The sequence below is a fragment of the Phaethon aethereus genome (assembly GCF_964289735.1).
Source record: "Phaethon aethereus genome assembly, chromosome: 7".
NCBI classification, from domain to species: domain Eukaryota; kingdom Metazoa; phylum Chordata; class Aves; order Phaethontiformes; family Phaethontidae; genus Phaethon; species Phaethon aethereus.
The window spans coordinates 32,380,897-32,397,964 of record NC_138583.1 but is presented as its reverse complement, the minus strand read 5'-3'; the positions used below and the strand labels follow the sequence as shown (position 1 = coordinate 32,397,964).

The 17,068-nt window shown below is 41.1% G+C and overlaps 1 protein-coding gene across 1 annotated transcript in view; it reads right to left on the bottom strand.

Moving 5' to 3' along the window:
• FHIP2A (FHF complex subunit HOOK interacting protein 2A) overlaps positions 1 to 16,154 on the bottom strand; it is a gene marked incomplete at both ends in the record, with an annotated part of 32,434 nt that extends 16,280 nt beyond the window's left edge. The window contains 5 exons of the mRNA XM_082002371.1: positions 3,223 to 3,345; positions 3,694 to 3,798; positions 5,945 to 6,114; positions 8,065 to 8,143; positions 16,110 to 16,154. Coding sequence (XP_081858497.1) covers positions 3,223 to 3,345; positions 3,694 to 3,798; positions 5,945 to 6,114; positions 8,065 to 8,143; positions 16,110 to 16,154 — 522 coding nt within the window. The remainder of the gene's footprint in view (positions 1 to 3,222; positions 3,346 to 3,693; positions 3,799 to 5,944; positions 6,115 to 8,064; positions 8,144 to 16,109) is intronic.
• Between the last annotated feature and the right edge of the window lie 914 nt (positions 16,155 to 17,068).

Genomic DNA, 17,068 nt, shown 5'->3' with positions numbered 1-17,068 from the left:
ACCATGTATTTTTTTTACAGTGTGAAATGCATAAGGCTGCAAAGCAACCAAAATGTGTGTCTGAACCATGTCTGTCTCCCTCTAAATCTTCTAAAGTCCTCCAGTATCCTCCCGTATATTTTATCAATACACAGGAATATCTGAATCACAGTGATGAGCCTTGCGTATAAAGCAAAACTAAAGGAACAGCATTTCAATCCTGGATTATACGTTGTTGCTGGCACTACTCAAGTAGCAGGTAGGGTTGCCAAAGAGAAAAGCTACTTTTTTCAAAAACTAGATAATATTTTGTAAAATACTTAATTTATCATATACTGGCCTGTTACTTCACGACTGGACTCTTGTGTCATTTGAAAGGCCATAGTTTGTTTAGCTAAGGCATCGATGAGAAGACCTAACCTGCATAAATGCCCCTAGAAATTTGTCCATAGCTCATTACTTTTACATTGGCAGGTGACACAAAGCAGTCTGTACATTGAACAACAGAAAGGCAGAGTTTTTGCATGTATTTAAGCTTCCAATTGTCTAATCATGCAACTCTGCAGCTTAGCTGCTCACCTGCCTCCTGTAAAGGTGCAAAACAGGATCCTGAATGACCTAATAGAAAAGGTTATATAAAATACATATTCAATGCTTTCTAGACAAAATATTCCTCTAAGTGAATTCAGCATCAACAGCAAGCAGACGATATAAAAATACATTTTTATATTTTTGTAATATGTAACTATCAGAATTTCAAAATCTGTGGTGGATGATGCCATGTCTAAGTTCAGACAGGTTTAAAAAGAATTCTGTGAAAAAATCAAGTGGTACCATAGCTAATTAGAATCTCTACTCACTCATGGTGAGAAATATAAAGCTGGTAATTTGTCGTAACGAAAGTAGAAGTGAATAATGAAATTATTGTTCATTTTATAAAATGAAGGTACAACTTTTTAACAGACACTATATCAGAACTTGTTTAAGGTCTCAAGAGCAGAAAGTGAAAGACAGAGAAACAAGTATCCCTTTACATGGAACAATCAGTTGCAAGGGAAATCTCGCTTAAGATGAAATGAGATGCGATGGGCCAACTAAGGACAAAACAAATAAGGAAAAACACGAGTTAACAAGTTTAGCATAAAATAATGACCAAGATAGAGGTGATAAATCAAACATCCCTATGTCTGTTCTTTCCCTCTACACAACAACAAGTAAAACACAGTTTAAAGAAAGGAATAAATTAAAGTCAAAATAAAATTAGTATATGGATTTTAAAGGTTTCAAAAAGTAGAATGCAGTTCTTCCACTTCTTATTTCCACAACAAAAGTCACTTGCCCAAGAGATACAGTTGTGACATATAGCCTTATTGGTTAATTAATATAGGTAAAAGATTCTACTAAAATATAAACAGCTTTCTAATAACCAACTATTTAACATGGACTCACACCGAGGAAACCCCAGGTTTGTACCTACTTGGTTTTTCATGTTCATGAAATACTGTAGAAACTGATCAGGAAAAGTCAAAGAAGGAAGCAAAACCATCTGAGATGCAAACAGAGTGCTTTGGAAAAGTGTATTTGCATTTCAGTTTGTAAGTGTTGGAGATTTGAGAGATAAATGCCACTCAGAATTCTGTAAATTTACCCTTTCATGCATTTGAAGGTCAAAACCAAATATCAAGTCACAACAATAGCACCTCTAAGAAGCATAGGTGTGAACAAACAGAATACTGTATTCTAATAAAGGACAATTCTGCACCACAAATACTGGAAACAACAATCAAAAGTTGTAAAGACATATGCCTTAGGTGATGACATTTAGAGTTATGTCGTGAAAGAAACAGGAGAAATGTTCTTCAGCTTGCCTGAACTCTATTGCCAGCATTTTGTGAAACTAGAGATGCCTCTGAAATTTGGAATCATCTGTTTTTTTCCATGTCTGATTTTTAATGTAATACTATTGCTCTTTTGAGGAAGAACACTGAAGTCTGACAGAACACTTGTGGTTTTTATGATTGGGGTTCTCAGGTTTGATTTCAAGGGCAGTACTTGAGTGTAAGAGTCATTCAGAGGGTTCTGTTCAAACCCTACAACTTACATAAATTATGTAAAAAGTAATCCTGGTTTGGACTTCTACCTACCATATTCTGCATGTAATGTATCTAGTAGTTTGCTTCTGAGTGCTTCTAATGTTTAACCACGAACTTTTCAATCCTTATACCATTTCTACTTATTCTACTTATACCATTTCTACTTATACCATTTCGTACAACTACGGTGGATACAATGGCAATTAGGGTGGTATTTACTTATGGTAAAAATAAATGTAAGATGGGTCCTTTATTAACTGACTTATAAATTATATTCATATACTTAATGGAAAATAATGTATCTTTGCTGTTTAGCAGCCTCTGCTGTTACAGATTTTGTCTACAGATGGCTTGTAAAATAGTCCTGGGGTACTGTACCTACATTTTTTCACCTATGTATCACATGCTTAATAGACACTGTGTCACCACATCAAAGTGGTAGCAGGAGGCATTTCTAAATGGACTTTTATAAATTAAACTTTTATATGCTCCTTCTAAATGGGAACAGAAAGCCAGTCTAGAAATTCTTTCTCCTCCCACCCCGATTTCATCAATGCCACATGTTAAGTTTGAAGAGGGAATAAAGATATTTGGCTTTCTTACAGATAGAAAATAACGTCATATTGTAGATTTTGAGCTGGCACTGCAGCTAGACCATATGTGCCACTACCAAATAATGGCCCAATCCTGCAGAACACAGCAACTTGCAAGGTTTCAATGCCTCATGCAATCTGTCCCTTAGTCTTTATTGGGCTGAAGACAGAACAACATAAGAAATCCAAGGTCTCCCTCACACAGCATTCTACATTACAATTCATATCCCTACTATTTCCCTGGGATAAAAAAAATGCTTTTCTAACTTGGAGAGTGCCCTCTAAAGGCACTCTCACTGCAAAGGAGAAGGACCGCAGGCAGGTATATTTGTGAGCCCTGAAAGAAATTCTAGTAAAAATAATCAGATGTATCAAGTCTCTGGAAGAAAAAAACCAAACACAACGCCCCCCCCCCCCCTTCTATTATCACAGGAAAAAAAATCACAGAATGAATGAAAACTAAGCTATGAAGCATAATGTGATACCTCCAGTTGTCTATTAGATTTTGTCTGTGACACAGTAAATACACCTTGAAAATTTTTATTTCATTTACCCACCTCAAGGAAGAAGTTGACCAGGTATGGATCTTGTTTCAGTTTTGCACACACTATACAGAGAAACTGAATTTCTTCATTTTCTGTTGGTGTTGCCAGAACTTCACCACACAGCCTGATTAATTTCTGTCACAGAAAGAAAAGTGAACAATTAAGACAGAGAGCGAGTTATAGCTTTTTCCAGGAATGATGGACTGAATTATTTTTCTATATACATAGTACAATGAGGTATGATTATTGATTTGAACATTTGCTTTAGATTTAGATTGCTATGAACAAGATTTCTTTATTACTCATGATTTGCATTGCAGTGACAGTTCAAGGTTCTAATCATGAATACACTAAAACTGATATTGCACTCAAGCAGTTTCTTTAACTACCTCAACAATAAAGAATTAAAGATACCATTAGGTACAGCAGAGTAAGAGAAACTTGCCATACAAAAATACAGTTTACTTAAAACTTGAACAGTACCTGCACTGGCCTATGCACATTTATGTGGGGAAGAAGAGGTTGCCGTATTCTTCCAAGAAGTTTTGTATAAAAAGCCAAAACTTGCTGTTTCATTCCTGGAGGGCACTGCAACAAAACCAAATGAAGAATAAGAAAATACAACAAACTTGGAGAGAAACACAGACACAAATTTGTCACTCAAAATGGCTAATCAAACAGCAATAATTTATCCAAAATATTTTAAAAAAAATCATCATCTGTTAACACATTACTTTTATCGATTTTAACAGAGCTCAACAAAAAAAGTTGCATCTCATTACTGTTTTCTTTTTCAAATTATTCATACTTTCAGTTAATTGCTCTTGTGCAGACTTCTACCAATCTTTCCAGGAAATATTGTCTATCAATACAGTGATAAGGGGAAATTAACTCTTAACCAATTGGCTACAGGTCAGCTGTCTTACAGCAGATGCCACAAAATCCAGCAATTCAGTGAGTCAGTACATACAAATATACGGTGATAAAATATAAACTCTTAAGGTCTACAAATGTTTTTTTAAATTCATAAGCAATTAACCTTAGACAGATAAAGTGGTTATAAATGCACAGATATTCCAGGACAAAAGCAAGCTGTTGTCTTGCCTGAGATTCAGCAGAATATAAATAACAAATATCTGTGGAATATCCAGACCCATGTTCTACTGTCACTCAGGTACCATGTCACATGAAAGTACTTTCCTATCTCCACGAGATCTGATGGCTCATGGTCCTTTAGGTACCTTTGTTTCTAGCTAAACCTTGCCTTGACTCCAATGTGTTCTACCATGCTAATAAATGCTGTTATGCCATAGGTTAATTTTAACCCACATCATTTCCCTCATGTGGTTCACTGCATGGGTGGCATCAGCTAGGAATGACAACTGCCTAATCTAGTCCTCCTTCCAAGGTAACTATCCCTAGATTATTAATCCCCAATTATTACTGGGTTGTCAAGCAATCCGTTGAAAAGAGTGACAAAATGTGCACCATCCGGGTGCATCTTCAATAAGGTACTAAGTCTAAGTGATTCTGTGAAAGGATATTATTCTTTTTAGAACAGATCTTTGCAACATCTTGCAAGCACTGAACTCTGTTTACTTCAGATGTAGCAACTCTGAAGCAGCAAAGTATAAAGACAGGCTGTACAAGAATTGCTTGTATAGGCGTATTTGCATGAGTGCAAAATGATTTCTCTCAACTCTTAGAAACATACTACTAATTACCCACTTCACATATGTCTCCATTTCATCTTGGTTTCTTGACAAAGTTTATAGATTCCTGAACGAGCTGTATTTCTGAGCAAGTATTTTCAATACATCAGGTATCTTAGCCTGATTGTAAGACAGCTGGTATAGTAACAGCAATTGTAGAGCCATGGTCCTTCCAGAACAAGGAAAATTCCAGTCTCTGACAGCTAGTACCCTACATTGTCTACATACATAAAATCAAGCAGATTAAAAACTCATGACAACGTGTGAAAGGCTGAATGAGAATGAAACCATGGAGATCTCCACTCATCCTTGGAACAGGACACACCATGCTTTCCTAACTGCATCTGTATCACGATACAAAAAGTTCTAGCACAAGGGCTGCCAAGTTAACTCACCCTGTGATCCATCCAACCCCATATATCTCAGCTCATAAGTCTGCCAAGAAAGGTATCAGCAAGAATGCACCAAGACCGTAAAGCTAATTTCACTTGTGCCACAAAGCACACATGAGAAGAACCAGACAACGTTGCCAAGGGCTGCACTCATACCAAAGACTCGGATGTGAAAGCTGTCTGAGGACAAGCTTAAATCAATGCTTTCTGACATGGAAGTCTTTCTGAGCAATAACTCGTCACACTGTGAAAAATTAAACAAAATTTTTATTTAGTAGAGCATTCTTCATTGAAGAATCTCCTAATACTTAACAGAGAAGGATAATACTGTCTTGTAGAAGCCAGAAAAATTCTAGACTGAACAAAAATGTTTCTCCTACTTCTAGCTTCACAGTCAATATTATCAGAGTGGTGAGTAACAAATCTCAGGGTTCTGCCTTAGCAACTCACTGGTTGTCTCATTTTGATCACACTTGTAAAAGACTGTTATTTGTAGTAAGTTGGTAACATAAGCAAACAGCTATTTGCTAGAATTCAGTGTCCCACACTACCACCTACCGTAGAACTTCAGTCCCTATTACAATTGTGAGCCCCCACAAAAGATAATCTGTTCTGCTGAGAAGTACATACATCAGCTTTTCCTAATGTGTAGAGTGTCTCCAAAATCTTGTGATGTAGCAAATATTCCATACACGGTCCTGTTTCGCCCGATTCCCTCTCATTTTCTTCTTGAACGAGAATATCCAACATCTGTTCCAGGTGAGAAGGAATGTTGGTATCAGTCACAGGAGCTTTGTCATCTAAATAGAAGAGATGTGCAATTACGAATGATTAAAATATTGTCCTCAATTTTCTTAAGTTCAATTCCAAATTTCAAATTTAAAAACATGACCATTCATTTAAAGAATCTCATATGTACCATATAAGTTTTTTAACACATCTTAAATCCAATTTTCAGAACTCTATCTGGAAATGTAAACTGGAATATGCATTAGGCAGATATCTAATCTTGCAATGGGGAAAATGGTGAAATGCCAAATTTCAAAACATGCATTAATTACACAGTCAAAAAGGAAAACTTTTACAGCCAGAAACCAAGCTTAGGGAGAGAAAGGTTCAACTCTCAATCTTCTGGTTAGTATCCACCCTGTCTTGATAACTTCCTCTTTGACTCTTCACATAGTATTCTGAAATCTATAAACAGCTTCTAAGATCAGCTTAATTTGCAGATGATCAGCTCCTTTACAAACTAGGTAACTAAATAAATGTTTTTGCTAATAATAACAACAAAGAAAATCCAAACTCTATGCTGTTTATTCTTCAAAAGCTTTTAGATTTGTCTTTTATACTTCCTGCATTAAGAAAGCATTCTGTCAAACTTGAAGGAAAGGGCAAGACTGATTTAATTGCACTAAAGTCATGAAACTGTTGTGGATTTATGCCACTGGCAGGGAGGAGCTGGCATTAACATGTTGTAGAACACACCCACATGTGGAGATTTTCCTTTTTATTTTTTTCAGCTAAACTCTACTTGAACAAATATCCCACTAGGGAAATGGTTACTACTTCTTATGCAATAATCTAAAAATAACTGTCACTTGCATGTAAATGGCAACAAGATCACAAAGGAAAACTGCCATATCACAGTGATTTTGGTCTCTACCACAACCTTCAGTTAGCCTAGAGTGTTTTGCTTGAGTTTCCTTGAAATAATTCTGCTCCCACTGCAGAGAACAGAAATATATCCACTGAGTGGAAACTTGTTTTTCACAAGACTTTTGAAAGTCTGGGAGAGAGGTCAGCTTTTATTCTATACCATGTAACTGCAGGTGTCAGCTTCCCCCTACTACCTTGTCATATCTGTGTTAGGAAACATCACATAGCGTTCCAAAAGATGGGCATCTAGAACCAAGGGTCGAGTTTCAGCTTCTAAGAGTAAATATTGATATAAACAAGATCACCAGTCCCAGACACAAACATAGACTCAATAGGTACTCTCACAGAAATGCAGAACTAATAAGTTTGAAGAAAGCATGGTAACATTCAATTTTAAAACTTAATAGTTTAATAACTAGGACAAAAATTAAACATTGAAATGTTTTATAACTGTTGTAGGAAACAACAGGGAAAAGTTTAAGAAAAAAGCAACTACAGCCATATTTCATCAGAATACCCATTTTTTAGAAGAGCAGAATAAGGTCTGGATAAGTTTTAACAAAATGTGTTCTAAACCTGCTCACAAACTCATTTTTCAGAGATATGTTATCAAAATACCTTTCATGGAGAAAAGACAGTAAATAAAAAACACCTATATACTGAGCACACAGAATTCAGATATGTCTGATAAAATCTATGACCACAAAATTACTTTTGTTAAAATCTTGGAAAGAAAAATAAAATCCCTGATGTAAAACAATAAAAGCTGAACAACAGGGACCACATTTCTGTAGTTGTCTGTTTAGATTAAATAGAATATGTGAAGACAGAAATTGGGTCACATATGAAAAGGTACAATTCTCTACATGGTACTCAGGAAAGAAGACCTTCCCTTGCATCATTTTTCATGCCTGCTTTTTAAGGGATGAATGGAGGTACACAATATTTTTAATTACTAATTACTATTGTTGGTATTTTGATAAAAGACATGACTCATTTTAGTATTTCTTAATCTTTACTTTTTAACAACACTGAAATTGGGAATTGTAGTTTTCACAATAAAGAGACAAAACCAGAATGTTTTCTTCTTTTACCTGACGTCTCTATGTAGTAATGGGTGATTGCTTTCCAGTGGTAAACGAAATCTTCTTGTAATGGAAGGGAAGGTGCGAGCTATGGGGAAAAAAAAAAACAACAACAAAAAATAGTTAGGAATTAAATAAATGTATTTCCTCAGAGATTAAATTGAATTTTATCTTATACTTGGAAGTAAACTGCTGCAGACTAGTGCTACAATTCTTAGTGTGTGCTTTTTTACCTTTAAGAAGGACTATATATGTTATTCATGGCATGAGCTCCATGTCATACTGCCTAGCTTGTGAACACCAGTAATAAACTCGGTGATGTCTCCATGACCAATCTATTTGAAGCCACAAAAGCAATTGCTCATACAGCAAAGCAACACTAGAAACATAGGTTTGAATTGTTTAGATTTCAGGGTTTGGTCCTGTAGGAAAAAAACATGTTCTTTTACATCTGCTTTTGATGCCATCTTGCCTTTCTGTATGCTCTGTTCTCCTCTCTCCCTCTACTCCCTTAAAAATACCTATTAGCTGCTTCATACAGTTGTTGTGATGCCTTTTTTCCATTAAGCACAACTTTTAAAAGATCTGCATTTCACTTTTTTTGCACATCAGGCTCATCCACAGAGCTTGGCAGGTTCTTTTTTTAAACAAATACATTTCTTTCTTCATTTTTGAAAGAAAAGGAAGTTTCTTCCTTTCTGGAGGAATTTGGGATAGTCAGTTGGGTGTGACTGGCATCCAAGAATAACAATGCTGCAAGAACAAAACACAGTCTCCCACCCAGTCAACATCAGTACTGCTCCTTCCTCACTGAGCTTGAGAACTGGGTGCCCAGCCCCTGCGGCCCATTACACCACAGGCACAAACAACTGCTACACCACAGGCAGCATGTGAAAAAACAAGGACCATGATCATTTTACCACGCTGCTCTCCAAAGTAAGACTTGAGGCAAGCACTGAATTTGTGACCACAATATAAAATGTTCAGAGCTGGTAAAATCAGGAATCCTACAGGGAAAACCCCCACCACTCAACAGATCATGAGTTGTTTGTTGTTATTGAGGCCTAATCCTACTTGTTTGAGGCTTTTTTTTCCCCCACAATCAAGTCCTCAAGTAATTCTTTTACAGGCAATCCTTAAATAAAGAATTATCACTTGACATGATGGTAGCAACGAGACCTATGAGTAAACAGAAATAATCCCATGTATAAGATGGAGTGTCCATTTTGGAAGGATAAGGAGTTGAACCATCCCAACAAGCTGTGGACTCTAGTCCTTCACAGAATCACAGAGTGGCTGAGGTTGGAAGGGACTCTGGAGATCATCTGGTCCAACCCCCCTGCTCAAACACGGCCACCTAGAGCTGGTTGCCCAGGACCATGTCGAGACGGCTTTTGAATTATCTCCAAAGATGGAGATTCCACAACCTCTCTGGGAACCTGTGCCAGAGCTCTGTCACCCTCACAGTGAAAAAGTTTTCCCCCCCAGAAGCTACAGATACCACGTTTGAGATTAGTAACTCTGAATTCCTCTAGTGTCTCCTCATACGGCCTAAAAAGTGCTGAGTTGCCTCAGTTCTTGGACAAACAGAAGCACAGAGCTCAGACATCTGTATACTCTTCACTGGGTAGTGTTGGTCCCTTTGAAAAACCCTTGGAAGTTTTCCACATCGGTCTTTTCCTTGAATTTAATGACACTTAATCTTAGTAACAATGTAAAGCCCAGTATATGGCATGCCCTGCCGTGATAAGAAAGTGGAATGCTAATTGTTAATGACCCCTTGCACAGAGGACTCTGAAATGCAAGACTAAAAAAAGTAAGTGGTGGTGCTTGGTAACCATCTACGCCTGCATCCTGTGTGGAAACGTGCCCTCACAAATGGCAACTAGGAAATCAAACTGGCATTGCTTATCCGTTCCCTCACAGCCTGCAGACTCATTACGTCTTCCGCATCTCCATGGCTGGGCACTGAGAGTAACACTTTTAGCACACCAGCTACCACAGAATAAGTATCAGGACATTGCACACTGGACAAAACTAGTTTATTTGACTATGAAGTTTACTAGGTTATTAAAATTCAGAAGGATACCTGACAAACTGAAGATTGAGCACATGATATTTTGTATCATGTTTCGTATGTCACACCTGCTGCTGTAGATGTTTATTTCAAGCAATGTAATGATCATTTTGCACCTTTCTGTAATAAAACTATACCAAAACCTCAACTCTGGCTGATGAATGGCACAGAGACCAGTTTTGAGGAATAACAGGCCTTTCAGACCACTCTATTTCCAAAGTAACACATGATAGATAACATTAAAGATTTATCCTTGACTGATGTGATTTTCCTCTCCACTTCTTCTAGTCTCATCTGCCTCGAGATTAATTTAGTGCCCCTGAGCACTGCCAGGAAAAGGATTTCACTTCTCAGCACTGTCAATAATTTATCCACCGTGGGAGAGGACTGTGGATACAGACATTCTCCCTCCCAACAAACGCCTCCAGGGACTCCTCTCAGAGGTGAAGAGGTAATTCAGGGACAGATCCTGCCCTTTTTAATTAAAAGACTCAGTGATTTCACAGAGTGTTCTCTGATGAAGGACTGCTTTGCCTGCATTGGGCTACCAGCCTCAGCAACTCCTAACAATATAGAAAAATTGGATTTCTTTACTTGTTCAGTTAAAGTATCCCCACCCCCAAATACTCCCACCCCAAAATTCCTCTTCCCCCCGCAGATGGACATAGTATAAAACTGCTTTTTACAGCATGGCTATTCCAGGGGATATTTAACAGAGATGTAACTCCAGCAATGCTATGTATTATTCTGAGAGAAGTGTTTTACTGACAAAAAATGAAAAAAAAACCCCAAAACCCAACTCTCTTAGCATAGTTATTCAGACACAAAATCAAGGTAAAGACCAAGACTAAGATACAGGCTTATACACAAACAAAGCCCAGCACTGGAAGGCATTAGCAAAATGTAAGCTTCCAAACACTTGCTTGACATGCTTTAACTCTACTAGGCCAGGTAATTCTAGGAGGAAGTTGTAGTTTCTATTCTAGGATGAATTATTAACTACCCACTGAGATGAAACATGTTAGAGTTGCCAATCTGAATAACCACTCTTTTGTAAAAGTACACATACTTGCATCAAGATTCTAAGCAAAACAAAATTCACTGTGAAGGCATTAATTCCTGCTATTTGTCTAATTTGAAGAAATAACCTTAAAAGTGCAGTTATTTCTCGCAGTTATATTAATTCACGTTGATGTAATTACGTATGGTTCTTACCAATTTTAAGCTATTCATTCCCGATCTCAAAGTGAAACTCTCCTCCTTTGTGAAAAAAAACCTCCAACATCTTAAAGATTGCCGTGTGGGTGTTGGTATATTAAATAGCCAAAACTCACTGAACACTACTCAAAACTAGCCCATCTGAACAGACATTGATTAGCTCTTCCATCTGGTTCCCAACTCCAGCAGCTTCCTGGGAATGAGCGAGTGAGTGTTCTCATTTAGGAGCTAAACTTAACACATGCTGCCTTATCATTCTGGTGACAATATGTTACTAATGATTGAACCCCACTCCTTCCAGGGAAAGTGCTGTTCTCAGGAGAACTATAGATCTTTGACCAGAACTAGAGTCTGCTCATTATAAGATCTGTCCAAAATACAATTCCACAGTTTTCAAAAATACATAGAATTTGTGTTGAAGCAGGAAAGGAGTACTATCAAGAGCAAAGAAACCTATAAATATTCAGTATTTAACAGCAATTCCTTTATGCGTGTAAAAATCACTGTCATATTTTTCATGTATGCTTTTCAGAAGTGCAATTCAATACTGAAAAGAATGGAAACAACTGAAGCTGGTGATATCCCTCAATATCTTTTGGACAAGTCCACAAAGTAAAGAAAACACTATCTAAAAGAATAAAAGGTACTGGCTGGTCAGATGCCAGAGTAAAAAAAAAGCGGAAACTGGGTCAGAGAAATGAAGGGGAAGTGCATGCACACTCTCCTGACTGAAACAACGAAAACTACAGCAGTCACTTGATGTTTTTCTTCGATCTTACTACTTTACTAGTGTGAAGGTTTGCCCCGAGGGAAAATCTGAAAAAGGACTAATGCTGGAAGTTTACTTTATTTCTTCAGCTGGTGAATGCACAGAGTTTATAATGGTCATTGCTTTCACATATAAAATTAAGACTGCACATGCTTGCAAGCCATGCGTTAAATTTCATCATCAGAATTTGTTAATAGCAGCACAACGTTAAAAAAATTAGCAATGTGAGGTCATTACATCAAAAAAAGTGTGTTCAAGAAGAGTAAATCTTGTTCTGTGCAGTTACGCAGCTAATGATTTTGGAGCAGTACCTGTAGCAAGTGACTCAATTTCTTTCAAAGCTCAGGTTTGCCTCAAAACATGAACTGAATATAAACTACTTAAAAGCATGCTAAGGTACCAGTGTAAAAGATACAGTGGAATAATAGGTTGGTAGAGAGGGGTCCCAATAAAGGGCAGCAGACACCAAAATCAAAACTCACTCCCAAATACCAAAAGCGTGATACAAATAATCTTCTTTGACAGCAAATTGCAAAATTCAGAACAAGCCCCTATTATTCCTGCTCAAGGTACAGAGCTCAAAAACATCCTTTTGAGTTCACTATTAAGATGAAACATCTCCTGAAAGCCCAAATTAAACACAAACAGAAGTCCCTTGAACACAGAGTGACCGCTTTACAGACAAGCTATTTTGTCTAGGGAAACACGAGTGAAGAGCACAAGATAAGAGAAAAAATAAGTCTAACTGGCTGCTTTGTTATTGTGCACTATATTTGGTATGTTGCTGAGAAGGTAGCACTCCTGGAATACATTTGGGATAAAAGTATATCAGAAATGCATAGCGAGGAGAAAACATCTTGGGGACAAGCCATATTTAAACTGTCACAGATTCATTAATATTAATCCCATAAAGCAACAACATTTCTATTCTTCCCTGAAGTGAGGCAACAGAACAAAGATTGCAGCCCCCTCCACCATTCTTTCTCATCAACCCACCCAACCCAACTAAAGGATGCTCTGTCGAGACGATACCACAGAGGTGCTTGCTCATCCGGATGCTGCAGAGAAATCCAGAAAGGGCAAAAATATCTAAACTACTGGCAGGATTGACATATGATAAGAGGTGGCAAAAATTAGGATTCAGTTGAATGTACATCAGGAGTATGATTTCACACACCTGGACCATTTAGGCAGAAAAGACTGAAAGTTTTGAGTTATCCAAGGTAAGAAAATTCTTAATAAAAAGCAACTGGCCCCTTATGTTTGCCTCATCACAGTCCTGTCATGAAGGCAGTCAATTAAAGAGGCGTACACTCATAACAAGCGAAAGGCAAATACTCCTATGTGTATTAGACTGTCAACCTTTGGAACTCCTCGTCATCGTTCAGAAAGATGGCATACTGAGGGTAAGATATCAATGATTACCTAATAAGGTAGAAACTCTGACTATTTAAATGCATCGCTCTCAAGTTTGCAGGCCCATGGGCCCCAAGGCAGGAAATGAGCATTATATAAGTGATGTGCAAGAGAAATGACAGCAGGGGAGGAGGGTTACCCAAACAATTCTGATTTAAAGTAGTCCTACCAGTGAAAGCTAGAGCCCAGGCATTTCTTCAAGTGTATTTAAGTGTCCAGCACAGCTGAAAACTGTTCAGTTGCAACTGAATTCCTCTGGGAAGTAGGCACCCAAAACCTTTGAGAGTTTGTATCTTAGTTACTAGTTTCGTTGCTGATATTCGGGGCTGAAATGAGTCCACTTGAGGCTGCATGAGCTATACTTGCTTCGCAGCAATAACAGTGAGTAAAAATGAAGCTCCAAATTCTCTAGGTTCTGAAAACAGCAGGCAGCATCAAGGTGGACTTACCTAATATCAAGGATTTACACCAGTTTTCATTTTCAGAGTAGCAAAGCTAAGTAGCCCACATACTTTAGTTAAAGAGACTGAAACAATGACCTAAAGTCATACTGACCCAAAATGGGTTAAAAGTTTCTATTTCTTAGTTCTGTGATTGAATTTCTAGGTCAAACTTCCTAGCTAAAGTAAGAAACATTCTTAACATCCTCTTGCTTTTGTGATTCCATGTTTCATTCCTAGCATGTGGTGCTCGGTATTTGTCACAACCCTGCAAATGCAATTCAGCACAGTATTTATTATCAGAAGGTCCATCACAGTAGTGTTAGCAGGATGAGGTAATTCTAACAGGGACACCAGAGTTGAGCAAAGACACAGAGCATGTTTGATAGCAGTGACTTGCAAAACGATGTTATCAATCTGGTTGTAGGTTTTGTTTATTTTTAATTAAAAAAAATTGTCTAGTCTCTATTACTCAACTCATTAATTTTTCCTAGTTTCTTACAGATCTCAAATAAATACCATTCTGTTTATTTTTTGTATGCCATCAATAATGTAAACTTCTAGGAATAACTTCTATTAGGTATCTTGAATCAGTAGGCCTAAAAGAACAACTTCTCCTCCATTCCTGCATCTCTCAGTCATCCATTCTTACTCAAAATGTGGCACAGCTCACCATAACAAGATTTCTTTAGTCAGGCAGACACTAATTTCTGTTTCTCCCCCAATGAAAGCACTGTCTATTGAAGACATTCATATGTGGTCATAGAGTGTTTTCAAATAAGTCGTTTCATCATTATTTAAAACATTTCTTTCCAATTGCCACTCTACCACTAAAAGAGCAAAGAAGGAACCTGCAATTAATTAATACATACTTAACTTTAAAACCTGAATAGTCCAGCTAAAGACTGCAGAACAACAGGCACACAGAAAGTCAAACATATGCTTAAGTATTTGCAGCATCGAGGCACGCATTAAGGTACAAAGGGTGCCCCTCACATGAGGTAGGATTTGGCATACAGGCTTTTTTCAACCATTTGAACCCTTTTCCTTCAATGCTTTCTGCTTTCACTTCCAGCAGTATTTTGCTGCCAGTTTTTAGCACCTAACCAAGGATGCACCTCTTCAAACTCAATCTTGGAGGTGTCTTGGCTTACTGACAAGGGTCCTGGAAGCCAGAGACATTACCACCAGGACCCCACCTCACCGAAAAGCATACAAAAATAAATCGTGTAGACAGTAAACGAGTCCTGATAAGCAGGCACCTGAACGCGGCCTACAGAAATGGCAGCTTCAGGCACAGGCCCCGCTACCCTCCTCTCCCGAGTGCGGTGATGGGCACAGACATGCGAGTCTCCATGATGAAATCTAACTGAACAAACACAAGCCCAGGTCCCCTCGTCCTCTCTTTCCCCCTTACCCCATTAAAAAAGAAACCAGAGATGAAAACATTGGTTTGGAAACTACAACATCACACAAAAGTGACTATCGTCTGCTGGCCACGACAAAAAGAAAATCCCGAGGAGTTTCCTGAATTCCTCTCCTTTCTTACTTGTTTCGCAGAAAAGCAGCCGGCACGGCCGGGCCGGGCAAGGGCTGCCCTCATGCCCGTCGCGGGGCACCGGGGCCTACCAGGAAGGGTCGCTCCCGGCAGTGACAGCCCGGAGGCTGCTCCCGCTGGCCGAGTGGGCCGCGCTGGGGCCGCCCGGGCCCGCCACGGAGCCCCGGGCAGCAGCCGCTCTCTCCTCTCCCGGCATCTCCCTTCGGCTCTCAGCAGCCCCGGCCGGCGGCGGCCCGCGCTGGGGCCACTCACTCCCTTCCCGGGCACGGCGCGGGGCCCACCGTTGGCCGAGGCCCGCCCGGGCAGCTCGGCCTCCGCCTCCCTGCCCCGCGGCAGGGGCGAGCCGGGAGCGGCAGGGCCGCAGAGATCGGCGGATATGCCGGCTCGGCGGGGTCCCTCGCCGCGAGCCCTGCATCGGCAGCAAAGCCCCGGGGGAGGCGGCGGGGAAGGGGCGCCACGCTTAGGGAGCGGGCCGAGCCCCCGGCCCTGCGCCGCTCCTCCGCGCGGGGCCCGCTCGGCGGCTAGGCCCAGCGTGCATCCTCGGCGCGGCGTGGCCGGGCCCGCCGGCGGCCTTACCGCCTCCACGGCGTGCTGCAGGATGGAGGTGAACTTGGAGAACATCCTGTCCCGCGACTGGAGCAGCCGCTGCCGGGAAGACCGCGAGAGCTCCTCGATCCGCCGCCGCCGCTCCAGGGTGAGGGCTGCATGCGGGGGCCTGGCCGCGGGGATCGGGCGGGCGGGCGGCCGCCGGCTCTGCCTCTCACTCCTCGGCGGACACCGTGGCACTGACAGCGCCGGGCTGCGGCGCCGGCTGGCGAGGCTCCGGGTGTCCGCCCCGGCGCGGCCTGCAGGGGCCGCCACCCCCCGCACGCAGCCGGCCGCGCCGCGGGGAGGCCAGGCCGGGCCGCCCGGCCTGGCCCGGCCCGCCCCGCTCGGCCTGGCGCAGCCCGCTCCGCTCGGCTTCGGGCGCCTGGGCCTGGGCAGCCGAGAGCGCCGTCCTCCCGCCCGGGCGGGGACGCCGCTGGCCGTGCCCCTGGCGTTGTGGATCGAAGCAGGGCGATTGTGCCGGACCTTCCCGGGGCAGGGACCCGCTGCCGACCCTCAGGGCGCGGGCAGCGTGGGACACAGCCAGGGGCGCCCCCCGGGCAGGGGGGGCGAGGGGGAAGGGGCGCCCACCACTGCTGTCTCCGTGCCCAGAGGCCTGCCATCAGGCTCAGACAAAGGTCTCTGGGTCTACACGTGCCGCTCTGCTTCGTGAGGTCTGGGAGACAGCCGCCTCCACCTGTGCTGGCTGGCATGGCGCAGGTCAGGAACAGCCCTGGCATGGGTGGCCAAAGGCCCGGCTTGCTGTCTGCTAGGACAGTGGGGATCTGTCACCTTCTGCAGGGACTGCGAGGTCCTCAGGAAAACAACAAAATGCCCAGCTCCCCACAAAGCAGTGTAAGGGTGATAAGCTTAGAAAGTCGATAGCATCTTGTTTCTGCTGAGGAGGCTGACGGAGCTGATGGCGTGGTCCTGGCTAGCTGCAGTCCTTC